Here is a 20,413-nt window from a genome sequence, read left to right as displayed (position 1 = left end):
GTAGGAGAAGGGAGGAGAAGGGAGGAGAAGTGTAGGAGAAGGGAGGAGAGGTGGCCAGCTAGTCTGACTTGTTTCCAAGAGTGAGGGCAATTCAATTATCACAGAGGAGCTGAAGGTGCAAGCCGGCCTTCTCCAGAGGGTTGGGGTAGAGCCGACGAGAGCGTTCCATCTACAGAACACCAGGAGCAGAGCGAGCGGCAAACACAGAAGGGAGAATCAGGGAGAGAAACGTCCGGAAAGGTGAGGAGAGTGGGAGCAGGGAGAGAGAGCGGTCAAACTAACGTGATCAATGGAGGGAGAGAGACTGAGAGACAGAGATCTAACTGTTGGGTTGTGCACACACACACAACTTTATCTGACTTGAGTGGTTCCTGCATAGTCAAATCCTCGCTCATACGGAGGAAGATAAGCAAATCGCTTCAACTGCCATTTTAACAGTGTTCCTGACTGCCCTGAGGAAATTCCATTGAAGTGGAATCATCTCTGTCTTGAAGGCTTCCATCTCAAGCTAACCTATACATTTGAAGTGTTGCACAACCACTGGGGATCAAAACTAAACCACACCCAAACACTCAAAAATGCCACAATGGTGCCAAAGTATCAACGTTATTCATAGTCACGGGTGCTATGTGGACATATAATAACATTCAAAAGAGAATTCCCTCCACTGCAGCACTATACAACTAAACAGAACAGTTAAAGAGTTACCCCCCACATGACTCAGTTACACAGTACTAGATAAGGGATGCTGTTGTTCACTCATTCACTCACATTGGGCCACAGCCAACAAAACAATAATAATAATAAAAAAAAAAAACACTGCAAAGACGCACACGGATCTACCAACACACTGGCTGGGGCCCATTGGGCTAGCTGTTAAACCATTTTATGCGAGCGGAACAAAGTGTAAAGCTCTGCTCTGGTGCACCCCACAGATCATTAGTCTCTATCGGTCTCTTTCCGGACAGGGCTTGAGTAATGACCACCCCAATGGACTCTGGACCCCCTGATCGTGAACATGAATCGGCGCTGCGTGTTGTGTCCTTGAGCGTACACTTGCGTTGCGGCACCTTTCTGAAGGCCCGGAAACATCCAGTTCACAGAGCGAGACCGCTCCCCCGGCCATGCCCAAATATAGCACATCGGGCGGTGCGTTCGCACGGTGCTCGCGCTCACTGACCTGACCCATCATCACGAGCAGTATGCGACTCTGTCGGAAGCCAATGAGCACGTGGACGGGGGTGAGGACAGGGCCTCACGACGCATCTTGTAAAAGACAGAGGAAGACGAAGGCAGCAGGCTCTGTTCCTCTCCCTCCTTAACAACCCAGATCTCATCTGGATGGCAGCGCTGCAAGGAAGTCCTAGAGCCCCGCCCTCACCCCCCCTCCTCCTTCCCCCATCCCTCCGTGAGCCCAAGCCAGCTTTTGAGCCTCCTTGCCTGGCCTCATTTAGTCACCCCCATCTCAAATCCCCACACCACTCGCCCATTGTCTCCAGGAGCTTCACTTGGCTTCGCTCAGCACTGTGCATCTTCAGTGTGCAGGAGGCTAATCCTGTTACATAGGGGCCTAATAATAAATGAATTAATGAAAAGCCAGTTAGCTTCGACAGAAGGGAGCCAGCGTGGGTGGGAGTTGTGTGTGGGGGTAGTGGCACCTCGCATCCACATCTTAGCCATGTGCAAGGGTGTAATATGTGCAGTTTTCCCCTTTAAAGTTGCCCCAGGGATGTGGGAAGGTTTTAATCAGTGTAGTGCACGCAAGGCAGATCCATCAGATATGCTAAGCAGAGATCTTACCTGAACAAATACCCTCAAGAGCAGCCTCATCCATCTTAATTGGGAGAGGCCTCATTAATAATGCAGGCCTGCATGGAGGCCAAGAGTGGAGGGATATTAATTGTGGGGTGTGAGGAGAGATGGGGGCCCTGGCAATCCTATTGGGTGGAGGGATATTAATTGTGGGGTGTGAGGAGAGATGAGGGCCCTGGCAATCCTATTGTCACTAATGGAGCTGAGAATGGAGGACTCATTCATCAACAAAACGGCAAACAAGCGAAGAAGCATCCATCTACGCCAGCCACAGACACACCAACAGAACTGTCTGGTACCATCTTAGGATGAGTGTTTATTTTTTAAGTAGTCATACTTTGAAACACTCAGAGTATGTTCTCAGACTTGTAAGAGTTAAGACTCACCATAACTGAGGGCTCCCCCCCAAAGAGCACAATCTAATGAAAACCATAAATCTCAGAATAAGGCTAATGGTTCATAGAGAAACATATTTGTTCACTTACAAAACACCCACATCCTGAACTCGATTTAACCATGTGTGGAGATGTGAAATGCAGCCTCTCACTCACACACACACACACACACACACACACAAGGGGAGAATCCAAATCAGTCCCAGACAATGACAATAAAAACAGTCAAAGAGTTCCACTCTTCAAGTTGGCCAAGAGTTGCCTATCCATTATTACATTTTAAACCACTTTCAGTTGAGGCCTATAATAGCAATCCAATCCTCCTCGGCCGAGACTAGACAGCAGGCTTTGAAGTTTCAGGCATAAAGCCTGCCTGCAACACAAAGAGGCTTCTAGGTTTTCAGCTGGGGGAAATTGAGAGGCAGACTTCCATTGTGGAGATCTATTTACTTCAAAGACATGGTGTGTTTATGACACATGTGGACCATTTGAATTGGACAGCGCCAGAAGAGGCTCTAGCACCTGAGGGAGGGAGGACAAGAGACAGACAGACACAGAGAAGGGAAGAGAGAGAGAGAGAGAGAGAGAGAGAGAGAGAGAGAGAGAGAGAGAGAGAGAGAGAGAGAGAGAGAGAGAGAGAGAGAGAGAGGAGGGGGGAGAAGAAAGGAAGGAAAGCCCCAAAATGGCAAATGCCAGACATGTGTCCAGTGATGTAACAGGAGATGCATGAGCATCATATTATGAGTTAATAGACAGACTAAGGAAGTTAGAGAAAGGAAAGATACATTACTTCCCTTGGCTTTATATATATATAGGCCTCTATTCTTTAGGAGTAAAAAGAACAGTCTAATAATAAAACAGTAACTCTACAAGTCTCCAGGTGAAAGATTCCCCATGATCACGCACAAGGTGACCAAAAGGGCCATTCTCCTTTATCAAGGAAGTGGAAATACCCCACCCCCACTGAAGAGAGACAAGGTGAGTTTAGAGCTGCTTAACTTTCATGCATTCCAAGTCCTTTCTGTTCCCGTCTGTGGACAGGGCACGGCAAGGACCTGATGACATGGTCCAGCACTCCACAAAGCCCTGTAGCCTGGAATGACTGACCTCCCTTAGGGGGTTCCCAGCATAGAGCTTTTCTGTGGGATAAGTATAGAGGTCTGACTTTTCCAGCTTTCAAAGCACGTCACGACCTCCATTCTCAAATGGCATTGTGAGAGCCCGCTCACATTCATCTGTGAAAAAGCTGCCTGATGGAATCTTACCATAGCTTCACAAAAAGCCAGACAGATAGGCTCTGTTGATAGGTAGAGCACTTCCTTTCACGATAGTACTGAGAGATAAACAGTGTTCGCATGCTCTATTCACATGGGACACAGGATGACCACAACCCACCACAATTTATACAAGCACAGGGAGACTCAGGTGAGCCAAGCATGGTCTTTGACCACACGTCCGCCCCGGTGGCCGCGGACTGAGCGGCCGAATGTTGAACCACCATTACGAGCCACAATACCTGCCGACTGGTGGAACTACCTCTGCATGCCCCTGAGCACAGCACCAAAGACCTCCTATCTGTAAACATGAGCCGCCAGGTTTATGTCACCGCTCAAGTGAAACATCAACTCAGTACAAGCAAATCCTGAAGGCCAAAGCTCTGCAATAATTTTCTCCACATAGGTCAAGAGCAAGTGACCAGTGGCCAGCAGATTTTTGCTCTAAACCTATCCAGGCCGATACCAGTTTGAGTTTCTTCATGACTCTCATCTAACAGCGCTATCTACGCTGTGTCTTCCCCTGTTCTCTCGTTCATGGTCTCTGGCCATGGTGTGTCCATGTTAGTGCTCCTGAGACAGAGCCCTGAGAGTGGCAGAGTGAGAAGAGAGAGAGGAGAGCAGCGGCGGTGGCGGGGCGGCGTGAGCGGCCAGATGAGCGTGATTAAGGGCCGTCTCCCTGTTGGGCCGGGAATGGCAATGAGAGACTGAGACTCCAATCAAACTGAATTATCCCAGAAAGGCCTCTTCAATCATGCACTGATTTACCCTGCTGACGTTCTCTCTCTCTCTCTCTCTCTTCCCTCCACAGTTCTCCCTCCATACCCTTCCCCTTCACCCCCATCTCTCTCTTTCTCTCTCTCGCTCTCTCTGATCCTCTTTACACTCCTCACACTCCTACCGCAAAATGAACAGATGCAAAAACAGTAGAGAAGAGGGCCGGATGAAAGGTGGCTGGGTCATGAATATTCCCTTAAATCACTCTCTAAATGAAGCCTGCGCGAGGCGGCCGGCCGGGCGGGTGGGTTGTGTGAGCGAGTGGACACCTGTTTTCAGGGCTGGGTGGCTCGCTAGCTGGCAGTGATGAGGAGCGGACTGCAGCCATTGCCTTTCATTAGCGGCCCTTTGTGCTTTCCTGTCACGGTCACAATGGTCCACCATTTACTGCTGATGAAAATAAATTGTGTACCTGGCTCTACTTCAATGCAGCAACATCCAGATTGGATGTCTTGGGGGTGGGGGGAGGAGGAGGCAAACAAAAGCCACAATATCTGTATGGTGTTACAGCAACACTATGAGGCAGAGAGAGAAAATAGTCAGTCAGAGCTGGTGTAGTGTTTGTGTGAGCTACTGTGCTGTTTGTGTGAGCTAATCAGTATGCAGGTAAATAGTCAACACCATTTGAAGCCATCAAGGTCCTTTTCACTACATTTGCTTAAGAGTAACAAAAGATGTACAGAAACTCGCTTCAATTTGCATACGAGACATAGCATTTGCCCTCTACAGAAAATGTGACTAATCTCCTACCCTAGGAGCACCAACTTATTAAGCAAAGACAAACCCCATTATGTGAAAAGTGAAAAAGTTTCTTTTTTCCAGTGAGAGAGACAGAGAAGGAGACAGAGAAAGGGAGAGAGAGATCAGATAGGCCTACTATTTAATTGTGGATTTCATCTGTTGTGCTTCAAAGCCATTGTTGCTGGGTGTATGTCTTGTATTCCACAGATAAGGCTGAGCACGTTCAATACTGATTTATCCTTTCAGACGCCACACAGGCTCATCTTGCTGCCGCAGCAGAAAAAGTGCTTAGTGTTCACAGCCAACAGAGGAGAAATTAAACTCTGAAAATTTGAATTTAAAATCAAGTGCGAGTAGGAAGGAGAGGGGGAGCCTGATCAGGGCTTTGGGGGCAGAGGGATGGGATGGGGGGGGGGGGCACTCCTGTGGGGGTCGCATGTGTGCCCTTGGACAAGCCATGGGAAATTCCCCTTGAGAGTATTTTATTAACCACACACACACGCACACACGCGGCACACACACACACACACACACACACACACACACACTTTAATATTAAAATCCTAACACCATTAAGCCTACAACTATGTTTTCATTACAGGTGAGCTGCCCTCACTCTAAGCCTGATTGACATGTGGCCTATCTGTAACTTACAGTTACACTGTAATCAGTCAAACCTTGAACAGGTAGCCTGCTGATAAAAAGATCACTGTTTCTCTGTTTCTTCCCTCCTGGTAGTAGAGCTGCCCTCTGTTTGCTTTAGGGACCTTGATGGGCCTCAGATAACCACTCCCTCCCATGTTGGGGTGTGTGTGTGTGTGTGTGTGTGTGTGTGTGTGTGTCTAAGGCCTCCAGTGGCTTTCTCCTGCTGGGGGGCTCCGCTCCCCCTGCAAGCCCAACAATAGCTGGCCCGTCCTGCCCCCTTCCGCCTGCACTGCTCCGGGGCTGGAGGTTCACCCTGATCCCATTACAGCATGACAGGAGCCACAATCAGCCATTCAACAGCACGCATTCTCTCCCTGTCCCCCCTGTCCATACTCTCCCTGGGCCCTGGAGAGTCCCCGGCTATTCAGTGTGTTGTTCTCCACGCTGCACCACACATGACTTTTGTGTGCTTGGGCCAGCCACGACTCAGGTGTGTGTGTGTGTGTGTGTGAGAGAGAGAGACACAAACCATCACCTGGCCCTAAGCTCCTTGAGGTTTGCTTTTCTTTTTTTTTGTTAAAGAAAAAAATGCTGGAGAAGACGAGAGTTCTTGAAAAGGTGAAGGTGTTTTTGCCACAGGGCTGCAGACTGCCTGTGCTGACATTTTGCTTACCAGACCCATTATGTGCAGAGCAGCACATTTGGGGGTCCGGCAGAGCTCAAAACCCCATTATGTGAACTGAGCTGTAGGTTTTGCTGAACGGAGCTGAGAGTCAAATTCCTGGTTCACACAGAGCACTCACAGATCCTGCGGGCTGGCTCTTCGCGTTCCTTCTTTAGAAGTACAATAATTAAAAACAAAAACAGGAATTTAAGGAGGGGTAGAGCTGGAATGCAGGGGTTTAAGCCGTGTGTGCGTGTGTGCGCGCATGTGTGCGTAGTATGAGGGTTAGGGGGTCCCAGACGCAGCCCTGCGGCTCTTGCCCACATTAATCATGTGGAGGGGTGTGTTTGGGGGAAGGGGCATGGAGTGGAATGGGGGGTGCAGTGGGTGGGTGGGGGCCAGGGGGCACCCCCCTCGATGCATGTTTGCCTGTCTACTGCTGCTCTGACGTGTACCCCTGTCAGCCCCACAGTCAGCAAGGTCTACAAGACTAATGAGACCTCTCAAACACACTCATAGTCTGTGTGTGTGTGTGCGTGTGGGTTCATGCCCACAAGTGTGTGTTTGGAGACCGGACTTGACGGGTTGGATTACTTTGCCTTTCATATTTGGCTTTTAGTTCACTTGGCCCAACCCCAACCCCCAATCCAACACCATCACACAAACAGCCTCTCTCTCTCCTCCTCCAACCCTTTCTCCTGCAGTCATCTGTTCCTTCAGCTGTCAGAAAGGCAAGTGCCTAATGGGCCATATCAGAGCAGCCACTGCAGGGAAACCCAGGCCAATCATTAGGCAATATTGAAAAAGGGAGCCGTTGGGCAAAAGAGAGGGAATGGCTATGAGACACAGAGAGAGAGAGACACAGAGAGAGAGAGAGAGAGAGAGAGAGAGAGAGAGAGAGAGAGAGATTGCTCACCTATTCCACAGAGGTGGTCTGAAAAGCAAGCCTTCAATGCTTATAGCACTAGAGCAAAGACTAGACTAGGAAGGGCTTTCAATATTTAATGCCACAAATATCCAACATTAAGTAAGAAGCATTCCTTGTCATTCTACGCTAGTTTCAATGCTAGCTTAGCTCTAGGAGGCTAGCTCATTAGGTGAGCTTACATTATTCAGTGTGCCAATCGCTCTTTTTTTCCTCCACATGGTACTAATGACTGACATAGAGAGGCGATGTAGGGTGGGGGTGGGGAGGGCTATTTCATAGAGGGGGCTTAATGTACCAGAATTGGGAGATGTTCCCATCTGTAAGGGCCATGTTCAATCATACATTATGAACACTATTATTTTTTGTATATTTGCATTACAAAGGAAAGCTATTTGCACCAGGCCAACAACCAGCAGAGCCAATCAAAGGGAAAAACACTAAAAAATCCCTTTCTTTTGTAGTGCCTTTATACTCGAGACTGACTGGTTTCTAAAGCTGATTTTGTACTAGTAAAACAGCAGGCAAGACAACAGGGAAAAACAACAGAAATTCCACATTAGGTTACCTTTTCTTAAACTGAGCGAGCACAGGCTTTTCCTTTACTCAAAGACAGCCCGCAAGAATGTTTTATTTATATGACCACTCCGATCATTTCTGGTAATATAAGCACTCTTTTCTGGAGAACACGATCTTGATGGCAAGACCAAAGCATTAGCATAGCTAGCAGATTGCTAATCTCCTAAACATTCTCTCTGGTCGTGTCTCACAAGTGTTCAAAGTAAGGACAGAACTGCGTATTCAAAGCCTCCAACTAGAGCTCAAAAAAAAAAAAAAAAAAAAAAAAAAAAAAAGTAGGCTCAAATCACTGGCTCTGAACAGACAGCACTAAATGTATTTAAGTCTTAATGATAGCTTTGGCCCCTCTGAATTTGAGGCTGCCGGCTGAAACCTCATACCCGGCTGGCGTGAGCGCGTTCTTCAGGGGCTCCAGGCCTAAATTAAAAGCCCACTAGCTCCTGTTCCGGCTACCTTTCTCAGAGCCCTGACGCCCTGGCGCTGAGGCCAGGGAGGCTGGCTGAGGTTGCTCCTGATGTGTATTTAACTGCGTGTGGAGATGGGTGTTTATTCAGGGCAGCCGAGCCTGACTGCTGCATGTTAAGCATGACAGAGCCACTCACTCCACCCACACGGGACGTGAGAGTGGGAAAGCTGTGAAAAGGAAGGTGTAAACGGACATATCCTCCACAAGAGCCATGAGAAACACACACCGTGCATTAGCACCGTCATACGTGTGATAATGGCGTCTAGAGGGCCCAATACACAAACTACGGAGCTGTCAGTGCTGAGGCTCCGTTTTGAGGCAAACAACACACACGACTGTTTTGACAGTTTGATTGTTTCAGAAGCTCCCGACTAAAAAATAGATGCAGGCATTTTAGTTTGAGATGTAGCCTTTAAAATATAAATGTCAACTCTTGAGTGAATTTAGCAGAAATAAAACAGAAGCCCTCACCCCATGTTTGAGAGTGATTCAGTGTGTGTGTGTTTTGTGTAATGCAAGTCTTTGTGCCTGTGTTAAACAATAGTCTTGCAAGTTAGATTGACACCATTCCCTGAATGAGAAAGTGTCTTGCTCACAGGTTTTGCCCAGAAAGACGCCCCCTTTCCAATTAATGACCTCCTATAATTGAATCAGACGAAGCCTTTGAACCCTGTCCTTTACATGTCAATTAGCAAGGCAACTAGAACCAACATACAACTGTTTAAATATTCATAAGACAGCTACTGCCATCTGGGTGCAAATCCAATTTAAAGGGTTCAAAGGTCAGCTCTACACCACAGGTTAGCCTATCGCTCTCTCTTGGGTCATTCTTTCACTCATTCTAACCGACTCATCTTTAAAACTAGGCCAATCATTCACATCTCAGGAAAATATTTTCATAAGTAGCCAAGGAGTTATGCTACAGCATACTAACGTTACAGCTCTGATGTACATGTATGTGTATTTGTTATTTCATAGCCACACTAGATGTTTGTCCAAATAACTATTTCGCTGTGTGGCCTGTGTTGTTGCATGGACAAAAGTGAGAATAACATTTTGATTTTAAAAGCTCTACTTCTGTAGCTAATCAATGAAACTCGTATGTAGTGTAATGTGGGGAGGGCTGGAAAAGTCAACCACCAAGAAGCACACGACACATGTAGTTATTCAACACTCGATATTTAAACAGTGAAACTGGCTTTGAAGTCAACACAATTAAATAAAAACCTTTCATCACATCAGATAACTTGATTTTTTTCATGATATTCTTATAACATGATGAGGGCACAAATGAAGCACGGGAAAAGGGGAATACACAGCCAATAACTGAACGGTCTCGCATGAGTGAAAAGGGCACATGGACCCACAGTAATGGCTTTAAAGAGTAGGAAGAGCTCCCATGTGAGATTTGCATAAGGGGGAGTTTAACAACACGTTAACTGCCATTGAGCCTGGCTTCTTTCTCTCGGCTTCTGGCAGGATATTTGACCCCAACCTCCATGACACATTATCCTTCCCCTGTAGTCCAGACTGGGGGAAATTAAGTTTCCATGCGAAATGGCCACACAAAAAAGCTTCCCTGTGCACAAATTCAGCTGGATGAAAGGAGCTGGGGGTGGGTGACTGACCGCATACAGATGCCAGAGTTTCCTCCACACCCTCCAGTTAAGCGCAATGTCCCCAGCATGACTAGTTCCCACAGAAAGCTGCAGCTCCATGTAGGATATATGCTTTTCTTCCTAGTTTCCCCCCACCCTCACAACTCTCTCTCTCTCTCTCACACTGTCTAGGACACAAAACCCTTGTCATATACTATGTGACTCTATTCATTTCAAACTTACCTCACTGACTGACTGACTGACTGACTGACTGACTGACTGACTGACTGACTGAGTGTCCCCTCCCCTCCCCTCCTGTGCGCCCGCTTGGCTGATTTGCCTTGCCTCGTTTTCGCTCCCCTTTTCGGTTTCCTCTGGAATTCTTTTGCATTTGTCAGGCAATTACAGCCAAATGAGGTCCATTAGGCATGTCTGGGAGCCAGCTCTTTCAAGGCTGGCAGCTCAACAAGCCCTGCACCTCTGACAATGACACCCCACAGCAAGGGGAGCCAGCGTCTAAACACAAAGAGGAGGAGTGAGGCAGACCTCGGCCCCTGCACAAGCCAGAAAACACATACAGACACAGACACACACACAAACACACACACAGACACACACACAAACACTCACTTGTCATATACAAACCTAGACATACAACTCCACACATCAAACAGAGTCCCTCAGGGTTTACAGCTCTAGAGACCTTCTCACTTTACATAAGGCATCAAAGTCTCACTCACACACACACACACACACATGCACACACGCACACACATGCACATACTCACATGGTCAACCTCTTCTTCCTGCAATGTGTATGACCACAGATCAGCTGTGTACTTAGCTGCTCGGTGAGTGGTCAGCTCTCTGGACGCCACTGCCACGAGCAGCTGCAATGTTTAGGTGTTGGGGAGTTGGCTGTGGGAGGGGAGAGCAACGCACATGGCGGTGGGAGAGAGGCCCGAGCAGCACGTGGGAGGCCGGCATTGCCGGGAGAGGAACCTTGCCCTCAGAGAGGTGACGCGGGGGTGCGGGCCAGGACGAGGGACAAGAGAGGGGAGTGAACTCGCTGGCCTTGAAAAAGCCACGGTGCACTAAAGGAAACAAACAAGCAGGCTGAGGCTGCCGCTCAGAGAAGCAAATTGCTGATAAACTCAATCAGAGGGTATCAGACCACCCTGCAGTATAGAGGGAGTGGGGGGAGTGTGTGTGTGTGGGGGGTCAAGCTTGCCATTGATTTCTCTGCGTTTGGGAGCAAGCCAGTCCCAACAATGGAAAATCATACTGCTATTATGGAAGCCAAAGGAGAGGCATGAGGCAAAAGCATCTGGACAATGAGCCATGATGTGGTCAATTAAATGGACTGTTATCAAAAAGTACCATCTAATTTTTATGCATCATTTTGACACCTTTATTTTGAGTAAAGACAAGATGTCTACCATAAGGCAAAACACCATATTGAAAACATACATGTACTAAAAGTTATTTTCTATGTAGCCATATAGTGTTAATTTTGTCACCTATTTTAATTTAGTCTTAGTCTTAGTCTTGTGACGAAATGTCCTTTTTAGTCTTTGTAATATTTAGTCATTCAAATATCATTTTTGTTAGTCAAGTTTTAGTTGACTAAAAGTCTCGTCATTTTAGTCTAGTTTTAGTCAAAAGAAAACTAAAGGTATCTTAGTCTTAGTCAGTTTTAGTCAACACATTTTAGTCTTTCACACATCTCAATTTTCCAACAATATTGTGTGTCCACAGGGCTACTCGTCTGTTATAATTACTCATTCTGATTTTTTGTCAGTCAGTATGTTTACATGCACAGGTAAGTCGAGCTACAGTTATAGCTCGGCTGGGATTTGACCATAGACAGTAAAAGATTTGACTGGACCACTGTCATATTCGTAGACCAGTGTTTCTCAAAGTGTGGTCCGGGGATCACTGGTGGTCCGCAAGGTATCCTAAGTAGTCCGCGAGCAGACGTGGTAAAATATAATATAGATGAGTTGTTTGCAATATTGAACCAACTTGTATGTAAAAACAGTTCTGCAACTAAGATATGCCAGTTTAAATCATACAGTATGAATCCACACAATAAGCAAAGTGCAAAGACAATAAGCAAGGTGGTTCAGTAGGCCTATTGTGTAGACTAATTATAGGCTACTGTTGAAGTTGAAGTGAACTGTATCTTTTTTTTTTTTTAGATAGGGTTAGTTAAGTGGTCCTGAAACTGAAAAGGTTTGAGAAACACTGTCATAGGCCAAAGTATTAATGTTTTACTCCGCCTCGCTAGATGGCGATATATAAGAAACACAACATATTCCCCAAACAGACTCTCCATCTTAGCCATAGCTAACTTGCTAGCTTAACTTTCCATATTAGCTTACTTGCTAGCAAACTTTGCATCATCAGTCTAACTAGTTAAATAGTTGACATTACATGATGAACATTTTCGTATGGACATTCTGGGGATGTTAATTTGTATGAGAGAAGCTTCAACTTCTGGGTATGTAGCATTGTGGCATAAAGTTTAGGTAGTTAGCTTGCTAACTCTGGCAGAAATCTCCAGTGTTCTTGTTCCATGTAGTTTCGTGTTGCAGCCACAGGGTTGCAGCAACAGCACGTAGACTAGCCTACAGGAAAGCTGTTATGTATGAACTCATTCGAATATTTTGAAAACGTAACAGCTAGATATTCTGTCTTCTCATTTTGTAGATGAAAATTAAGAGAGATTTTATCTTAGTTTTTATTTCATGCAAAACATTTTAGTCTCGTCTTTTTTTCACAAAAAAATAATGCATCTTAAGATAGTCTTAGTCAGTGTTTCAGGACATTACTGCCGTCTCGTCATCGTCTCGTCTTAGTCATGAAAAAAAAGGTTGTTGACGAACATATTTCCTCTCGTCTCGTCTGACGAAATTAACACTATAGCCATAACCCCTCCCCCATTTTGAAATTCATTTTTATAAAGACTTGAAATACTACTCCAAATGTGTCCTTCAAAAACTAAAGAGCGCCAACAATCCTGAAGAAGGAATTGTACTGATTTTCTTTTGAGACTCGCAGGCACAGAATTAATTACCTTGATTAAATATTGTCTGTCTGGGTGATGAGGGAAGGCCCAGAATTAGTGGTCCCTTGTCGTGCTTGTACGGTACTGAATGAGATATGTCCCGATTAGAAAGAGCAAAACAGCATCACCACTCAAAGCACACAAAGAGCTTAAAATCACAGACACAAAGCCATTAAATACGTCCAGATTAAACAAGTAATACTCCTTACTCAATAATATGTGTTTTTTTTGCTTAGAATCCTCTCTGGTGGGAATCTAGAATTGTATGACACTGAGGGAAAAGGACAAGGTTGACAACAAAAATAAGTCTTCATTGTGTGATGGTGGTGTGTGGGGAGGGGTCACAGAAGCTATTACCAAATGAAGTTATTCTCTTAGCCTGTAATTCACAAATGCAGAGCTGCCTACATTTTCCCTCAGCCAGCCAAATGTATAGAATTACAAGACCACCCCAGACAGTGGCGCCTAAGGGGCAGATTGTAATTCAGCCCAAAATTAGAACACTTGGAAAAAATGTTAATAGTATTTTGTAAGTAAAATAAATAAATGAATAAAAATATCCAGTGGGAAGGACCTTGTAAAATGAAAAAATAGTCTTCAGCCAAAAAAGAAGGGACACATCCCAAGCACATGCCCACACACACATTTTGATAGGGTGTAAACTCTAAAGCAACCCCTTTAACACCAAAAATGTAAAACCCAAGATCTACAATCCTGAATGGGAACAGTCTCTGACTGGGGATGAGTGGTGAACTTTTAAAAGACCCTCTGTGAATCATGGTGGTTTTAAACCAAGCCGAGAGAGGGGGAATCACGTCACTGCATGCTGAAGACAGCGACTCACAACTCTCATCATCTTACGGCTGACTCCCAAAAGCTGGAGCCCACAGAAACTTTTGCCTCCTCTCCCCAGCCAGTACAGAGGAGCACAGCCTTCATAAAAGGAAGCCATTTAAGCTTTGTGCTATTAGGAGGGTGCTGCACTTTTAACAATCCCCGCCCCCAATACACACATATACACACACACACACACACACACACACACACATATAACACCTCTCCTCCCCTTTTCCTGAGAGTAAGGGGTTTTTTCTACAGCTGGCTAACAAAGCATGACCCAATAATCCTCCAGCCTGACTCAAAGCCCAGGCCATCTCTCCAAGGACTTTATAAGACTGAGGGATGGGGGTGCATTAGGAGGAGAGCGGGGGGGGGGGTGAAGTGAACTGCAGAATTAATCATTCTAATTAAAAACTACAACACCCAGTCCCTAACAGCAGCACCTGCAGTGCACACATATGGATTTACATTAAACAGTAGATTTAGAGCCAGGAGATACTGGGGATGGGGGACATGTTTCTATGATGATGGAGGCCCACTTAAAAAGTCATCCATTGTTGTGTCTTAATGTGACATTACGAACCTCCCTAGCTTGGGTCCACTGAGGATTTGCATATGAACCCCTGTGAACTCGGCTGATTCTGAGTTAGGGGTTTCTGGCCCTTTGTTGTGGTGTCCTTTACTCGCAGTCAAAAACAAGAGGAGGCCAGACATGAGGCCATGTGGAAGGAGCAAGCAACAGTCTCCTCTGATTCAGTGTGAGGCTTTAGTTTCTGCTGATAGGAAGGAAAAATGTCCGAAGAGAGGCCAGTTAAGCTCCAACTTCTTCATAGTGCAATGAGACACAACGCAGTTCATGCCAGAGCCACCAATTTCTACCCAGGCCAGGACAAATACATTTAACCCAAATGGAGATGCTCGAGGCTGGTGACCTCTGTACCATCACTGAGGCCAGCAACTAGTACAATCGCTTTACATGATGGACCACTAGTCGAGTTATCACTGTGGTGTTGGGAGCGTTCAGTCTCCAGTCCACTACTTAGGGATTTTCAGCTTTGTGTGATAGCTTAAAAACAAGCAAAACCTGTTTGTATATTCTCATAATACAACATAAATGGGTTTGGGTTCTCTTTAACACACACACATATGCAAGGTTAAAGTAAATAAAGTTATTTTCCTTGTGTAACCAACTAAAGGTCATTGAAGAGGACATTTCACCAATCAATTATCAATTCAGATTTCTTAAAGTAAAAAATGACTGAAAGGAACTGACTAATATGGACAGTGGGGAGTGGTTTCTCTCATGAAGGAGGTCTTTCAAACCTGCCAAATCAGTGCCTACGTTACTTTATTAGAGCCAAGTTATCATGTTTCCACTAACCCAGACCCTGTTAAAAAAGGAACACAGAGGATCTTTGTGGAATGGAATAGAATCAAATGAGTCAAGGCCTCCTTACTCAATAAGTTGTATGGGCGTGAGTTTACCTTCCCTGTGCCCTTAACACCTCAGGTTATTGGGGATTTGGTGGTTTCCGAGAACGTTATTTTAAGAGAGGAGGGAGGGATAAAACATTAAGTTGTTCTGTGCTACGTCCAAATGATATCCTAGCTATATTTGATAAAATAATATCGCACTAGAGCTTAAACAACAACCTTGCCTCTAGGTGACCATGCTGCTGCCAAAGACCAGTGGGAAGATAAGCGACAACTTCCGCTGAGAAATACACAGAGAATGTAGCCTAGGTTTCCTAGTTTTCCTTTAGTTTTGTTACTCACAAAACAAAATGTACAGATCAGACATCCGACAATAGATCGTTTGTCATAAAACATGCAATTTACAATAAGCTACAATGTGAATGGTCGCCTACGGGTTCTTCCGGCGAAACACATTGCGTCTATTTCGATATCAATAAAATAAAAAAATAAAATGTCTCTTTCCGGACAAAAAGGCACAATAACATGTATAAGTTTTAGAGATTATGTATAAAATAGGGGATATTCCTTTGTTTGATGAAAACCAATAGTCTATTCTACCGTGATCGAATTGGAACACCGAGACGGATCATCTGAACTGGAAAGCTATTGTGTCCGCGAGGTCGACCCAAAAACAGATTGATGGCTCAAATAGAATTTAATCGAAAATAACCCTAGCAAAACAAGTGCACTTAAAACAACTCGGAATGATGTGCGCCATCACATGATTCTATATTCAATTTAAAATAGGGGACAGGGGTCCTTTGTCTTATCCTACCAGCAAATAAACAAAAGATCAGCTATAGGACTTGAATCAGCGGATTACAGTGGGTTTAACTAATACGAGATCCAACAGTTGACATCCAATGCATGCCTTTTTTCAAGAAACACTTTCAAGCTTTCACAAACAACTTCAGACCGACACGAGGTAAAATACCAATGCAGCATTATTAACGGTCTAGTTTGACCACCACGTCTGCTTTTTTCTTCCCTCGAGCAGGGGAATTAACATTAGCCCATTCTCTCCGCACCGAAATATGTCACAATCGCGAGCAGCCTGTGCTGGATTAGAGTGATCAATTCATACGATGGGAATGCAAAGCAAACGTTAAGGTGTAGCCTAGGCTAATTACTCATAGAGTAATCGTAGGCTATTCGTAAACTGTGGGCAAAGTGTCACGAAATAAAAGGACGCAATGCTTCAAACATTGACTAAACTCCACAGAAAGCCCTTTAATTTTAAAATATCCAGGAGCCCCATTCAGCTTTAGAAGCACTTCCGTTATAATAACCTATAGGCTATTTGTCAATATTCAAATAAGGTTTTAATAGCTGTATGCTGTAGGCTTAGAAAATAATAACGGCATTTGTTTAAATCGAGATTTTATAGGGTTATGCGTTCACTTCTCAATTGCGTAGGGTTTCAGTCCTTAGCGCTCCGTATTAACTTCATGCGAAGGAACAGTTTAAAGAGAAGGGGTCCGCAAAAGTGCGATAAAAGTCTTGTAGCCAACGTTCCACTTACCGACTTGTAAGACATTTTCCACACAACCAGTCTCCAAAAGCCGGATCCCCCGGCGGAAAGGGAGCCCATCTCCGGTGCTCCCTGCCCCCGTGTTGCCTGTTGTGGTTGTAACCCCTCCAGGGACAGCCCCAGACCCAACGGAAGCGTTTGAGCCCACGGCTGGACCCTCTTCACCAGCAACACGGCACTGAAACGACGAATACATACAAATTTCCCTTTCGTTCCTCGGGAATGACCAGTATACAATGCGGCGCTGAACTGGCTCCGGGATCCGCTCGAAGCGTTCCTCCACCCTTTCGAAGGCCCATTTCTCCGCTACGGCCTTAGCAGCACAGTCCAAAAGAGATTCCGGACAGCGAAGACGAGAGTTCGAATATCCCGGCCCAGGCCCCGGACCCGGTCCACGAGGAGCAGGTCGCAAGCAAGGGCGCTTGCTGGCCGGTGGTAGGGATAGGTGAAGCGGCGGCTGAGGCGGTAATTCTCCACGTCCGTCCGCCATGACAACCAAATAAACACTGAAGTCGATACGGTGGCTAGAGAATCGCGCAGACAGATGCACCGCACAACAGAAGGGAAGGGGCGGGGAGGTAGGTTTCTTGCGTCACCGCCAATAACAAACGCTCTCTCCAATCACGAGGATACGCTGATAGCGTTCCTGCCTTATACAAAAAAGTTTGCCATACAACAGAAAAAGGTGTCATTCCACCCAGACAAATTTGATTGAATAGAAGCATTGCCAAGTATATTAAATTAGGCTTCAACGTCATAAAACAATGACCTAGCCTATTGCTGTCAATGTTGTGGGTAGGTTTGCCACTCAACTTTTTTACCACATAGGCCTAGTTCTTACCATGTTGTTAGTCGCTTTGGCTAAAAATGCGTCAGCCAAATGTAATGTAATGTAATGTAATGTAACCTATAAACCAGCTGATGAGGACAACTGGGTCAGATAAATAGGGGAGTGGAACAAAAACAGTGGTGGGCCTACATAGGCCTACACTTTTCGGTTATTTATAACATCCCCTGAGATAATTTTGTAGAGCCTAGGCTACAAGATTTATTTTCTATTGAAAACATGCATTGGATCATTTTTCTCATGATGTTGTCTGAAAATTGTTTGCAGTTTAAACGCACATTTTGAAACAGAAACAATAGCAAACAGGAGCATGAACGGATTTAAGCTACTGTACCGTGCATAGGTTTGCATATGGAATCATACGCCTGGCGAGTGTGTTCGGGTTGTCCAAAACAAACTTCTGATTTGATCACACCGTACTCTTAGGAGTCCCGTCAAGTTAGACTAACATTTCCATTGTTTTAGAAAGAGTCCGGGGACAATCAAAAGGATAGCAAAATCGAAATAGGATGTGAGCTGTCTCTCCTAAAAGATCTTCAGTGGAAGAACATAAGATAATCTTAAATTGAACTTAAATTTAACAATTTTAAGACAAAAGGAGGGCTATTTTAGCCTAGAAATCTAGACGCACCCTAGCGGCAGCGAATTACATTTTCTGCCAGGGCTAGTCTAGCAACTCTCCGTTGGCTTGTGAGCTGGAAAAATTAAACTTCTATCAGGCCAATCAAATCGTGTATAAAGACGTTAGGCGGGCTTAACATAATGAGAGAATTTGCAGAGAGAATTTGAAAGACAACCGACCACACCCTACATTTTAATGTGGGTCTGGCTTGTCAGGCTAGGGCTATTTTGCAGCTGAAAGGAAATGGACATGGAGTACAGGCCAATTACAAATGGACATTGGTTTCTACAATGGGTTATAGTGTTCAGCCTGGACAAAGCATTTGTTTCTACATAAACAGTGGTGCTCTGAACAATCCATTAGGAACTATAGTGATACTAGTAAGATTTCTACATGTATGTAAACCTAATGTTCTGTAATAACTCTATTTCATACTTTGCACATGACGTCACAACCACTGACCCTTTCAAGAGAGTTCCATTATCAGCATCATAGTTGGCCCCACAAGGCTTCCGTTTTAACATGCCATAATGTTATCTTAATGCAGAGGAAGTAGATTGGGAACCAAATAGAACGTTCAAGCATTGTTTTTGTTTTTATTGTTGAAAGGGTCTATTAATACCCTCATCCTCTACAGTCTTCCTACAGTACAGTCTTATAGTAGCCTACTTCTATAGCATGTCCCAAACTACTATAATACAGCATGTCCCAAAATACTATAGTAATTCCTATAGGATTACTATAATAGTATACAATATATTATTACCAAAATAGGAAAAATAAGATTTTTATAGTTATTTTTCATAGTGACTGTTCTCTGTGCAAGCGCAGCTGAGAAGGCCATTCTTTGCTCTTTTCGAAGATCTCTGAACCTGATGAAATGTATGTAGGCTAAATATATGTTTTCTTTTTTAAAATGCAACTTTTCATTCTTACCTTTCAGCTGTAAGATTTTAGGTGGACATACTGCACACACTGGCTTTATAATACAGACACTTTTTTTTTAATCTCTGACGCACCCGCCAAACGTTAAAAGTAGGCTAAACATATAGGCCTACCTCAAGGCCCATTGCAAACCGTTGGTAGGTAGGCCTACACTAAACAATCTGATTAAATATGAGCTAAAGATCCCTCCATTTTGACCATTTTGTTTTTCAATCAGTGCTCATCCTAGTGGTAAGTTCCTAAAACAGCCATGTGTTTCTGTGAACATTGGGAATGGGGGAAATGCTGAAACCTCAAGACTAGATAAAGGGTGTGTTTATCTTTAGGTAACCGCTTACAGCGCTGGCTTAAGGGCAGCCGTGGCCTACTGGTTAGCACTTCGGACTTGTTTCCGGAGGGTTGCCGGTTCGAACCCCAACCAGTAGGCACAGCTGAAGTGCCCTTGAGCAAGGCACTTAACCCGTCACTGCTCCCCGAGCGCCGCTGTTGTTGCAGGCAGCTCACTGCGCCGGGATTAGTGTGTGCTTCACCTCACTGTGTGTTCACTGTGTGAGTGTGTTTAACTAATTCACGGATTGGGATAAATGCAGAGACCAAATTTCCCTTATGGGATCAAAAGAGTATATATATACTTACTATACTTAAAGCAATGCATGCTGAAGTGGGAGAGAGGGGTGGGATCTGGATACGACCGTGGGTCAGATTCAAACCCAGATCCCCATGGGCGCTTGGACCCGAATGTGGTACAGCCGCTGCAGCAGCTTGCAACACAGCGCCCCGCTGACCATGATTTTTAATGTCACACTGACATGGAATTAATTTGGAAGTAAATACAGAGAGGATGTGTTTATGTACGCGTGTGTTTGTTTGTTTTCCTGCTCAGGAAGAGCAGACAGCAGGTGCAGAGTGTAAGTAATGAGTGGCATCCATTTTGCTAGCCGTCATGACCCAGCATGTACTGCTGTCCAGTCAAGTGCACAGAGAGAGATGACAAGCTGACAGCTCAGCACACAGGATTTTAGGTGTTTAATGGTGCCCTGTGAAACACCTCCTTATCTTGCACTCTATCTCGCTCTTTCTCTCCCTCTTTCTTTCTTTCGATCCTTCTGTCTTGGTTGCTTGCTTCATTCATCTGACTCAATGTTTATGTCATATTATCCCATTTTGTTAAACAAATGTGAGCTGACTCTTGAGTCATACTAGTTA

At 45.0% G+C, this 20,413-nt stretch overlaps 1 protein-coding gene across 2 annotated transcripts in view; it reads right to left on the bottom strand.

Moving 5' to 3' along the window:
* zswim5 (zinc finger, SWIM-type containing 5) overlaps window positions 1-17,480 on the bottom strand; it is a 45,942-nt gene extending 28,462 nt beyond the window's left edge. Inside the window, exon 1 of one of the 2 annotated variants that reach the window (XM_048252896.1) lies at window positions 16,785-17,480. In XM_048252896.1, the coding sequence (XP_048108853.1) occupies window positions 16,785-17,283 (499 nt within the window). In that variant the 5' untranslated portion in view covers window positions 17,284-17,480. The remainder of the gene's footprint in view (window positions 1-16,784) is intronic. The other variant, XM_048252888.1, reaches the window with a different exon arrangement.
* Window positions 17,481-20,413: the final 2,933 nt, after the last annotated feature.

Source organism: Alosa alosa, chromosome 1, assembly GCF_017589495.1.
Source record: "Alosa alosa isolate M-15738 ecotype Scorff River chromosome 1, AALO_Geno_1.1, whole genome shotgun sequence".
Classification (NCBI taxonomy): Eukaryota; Metazoa; Chordata; class Actinopteri; order Clupeiformes; family Clupeidae; genus Alosa; species Alosa alosa.
This window is presented reverse-complemented; position numbering and strand designations above follow the sequence as displayed.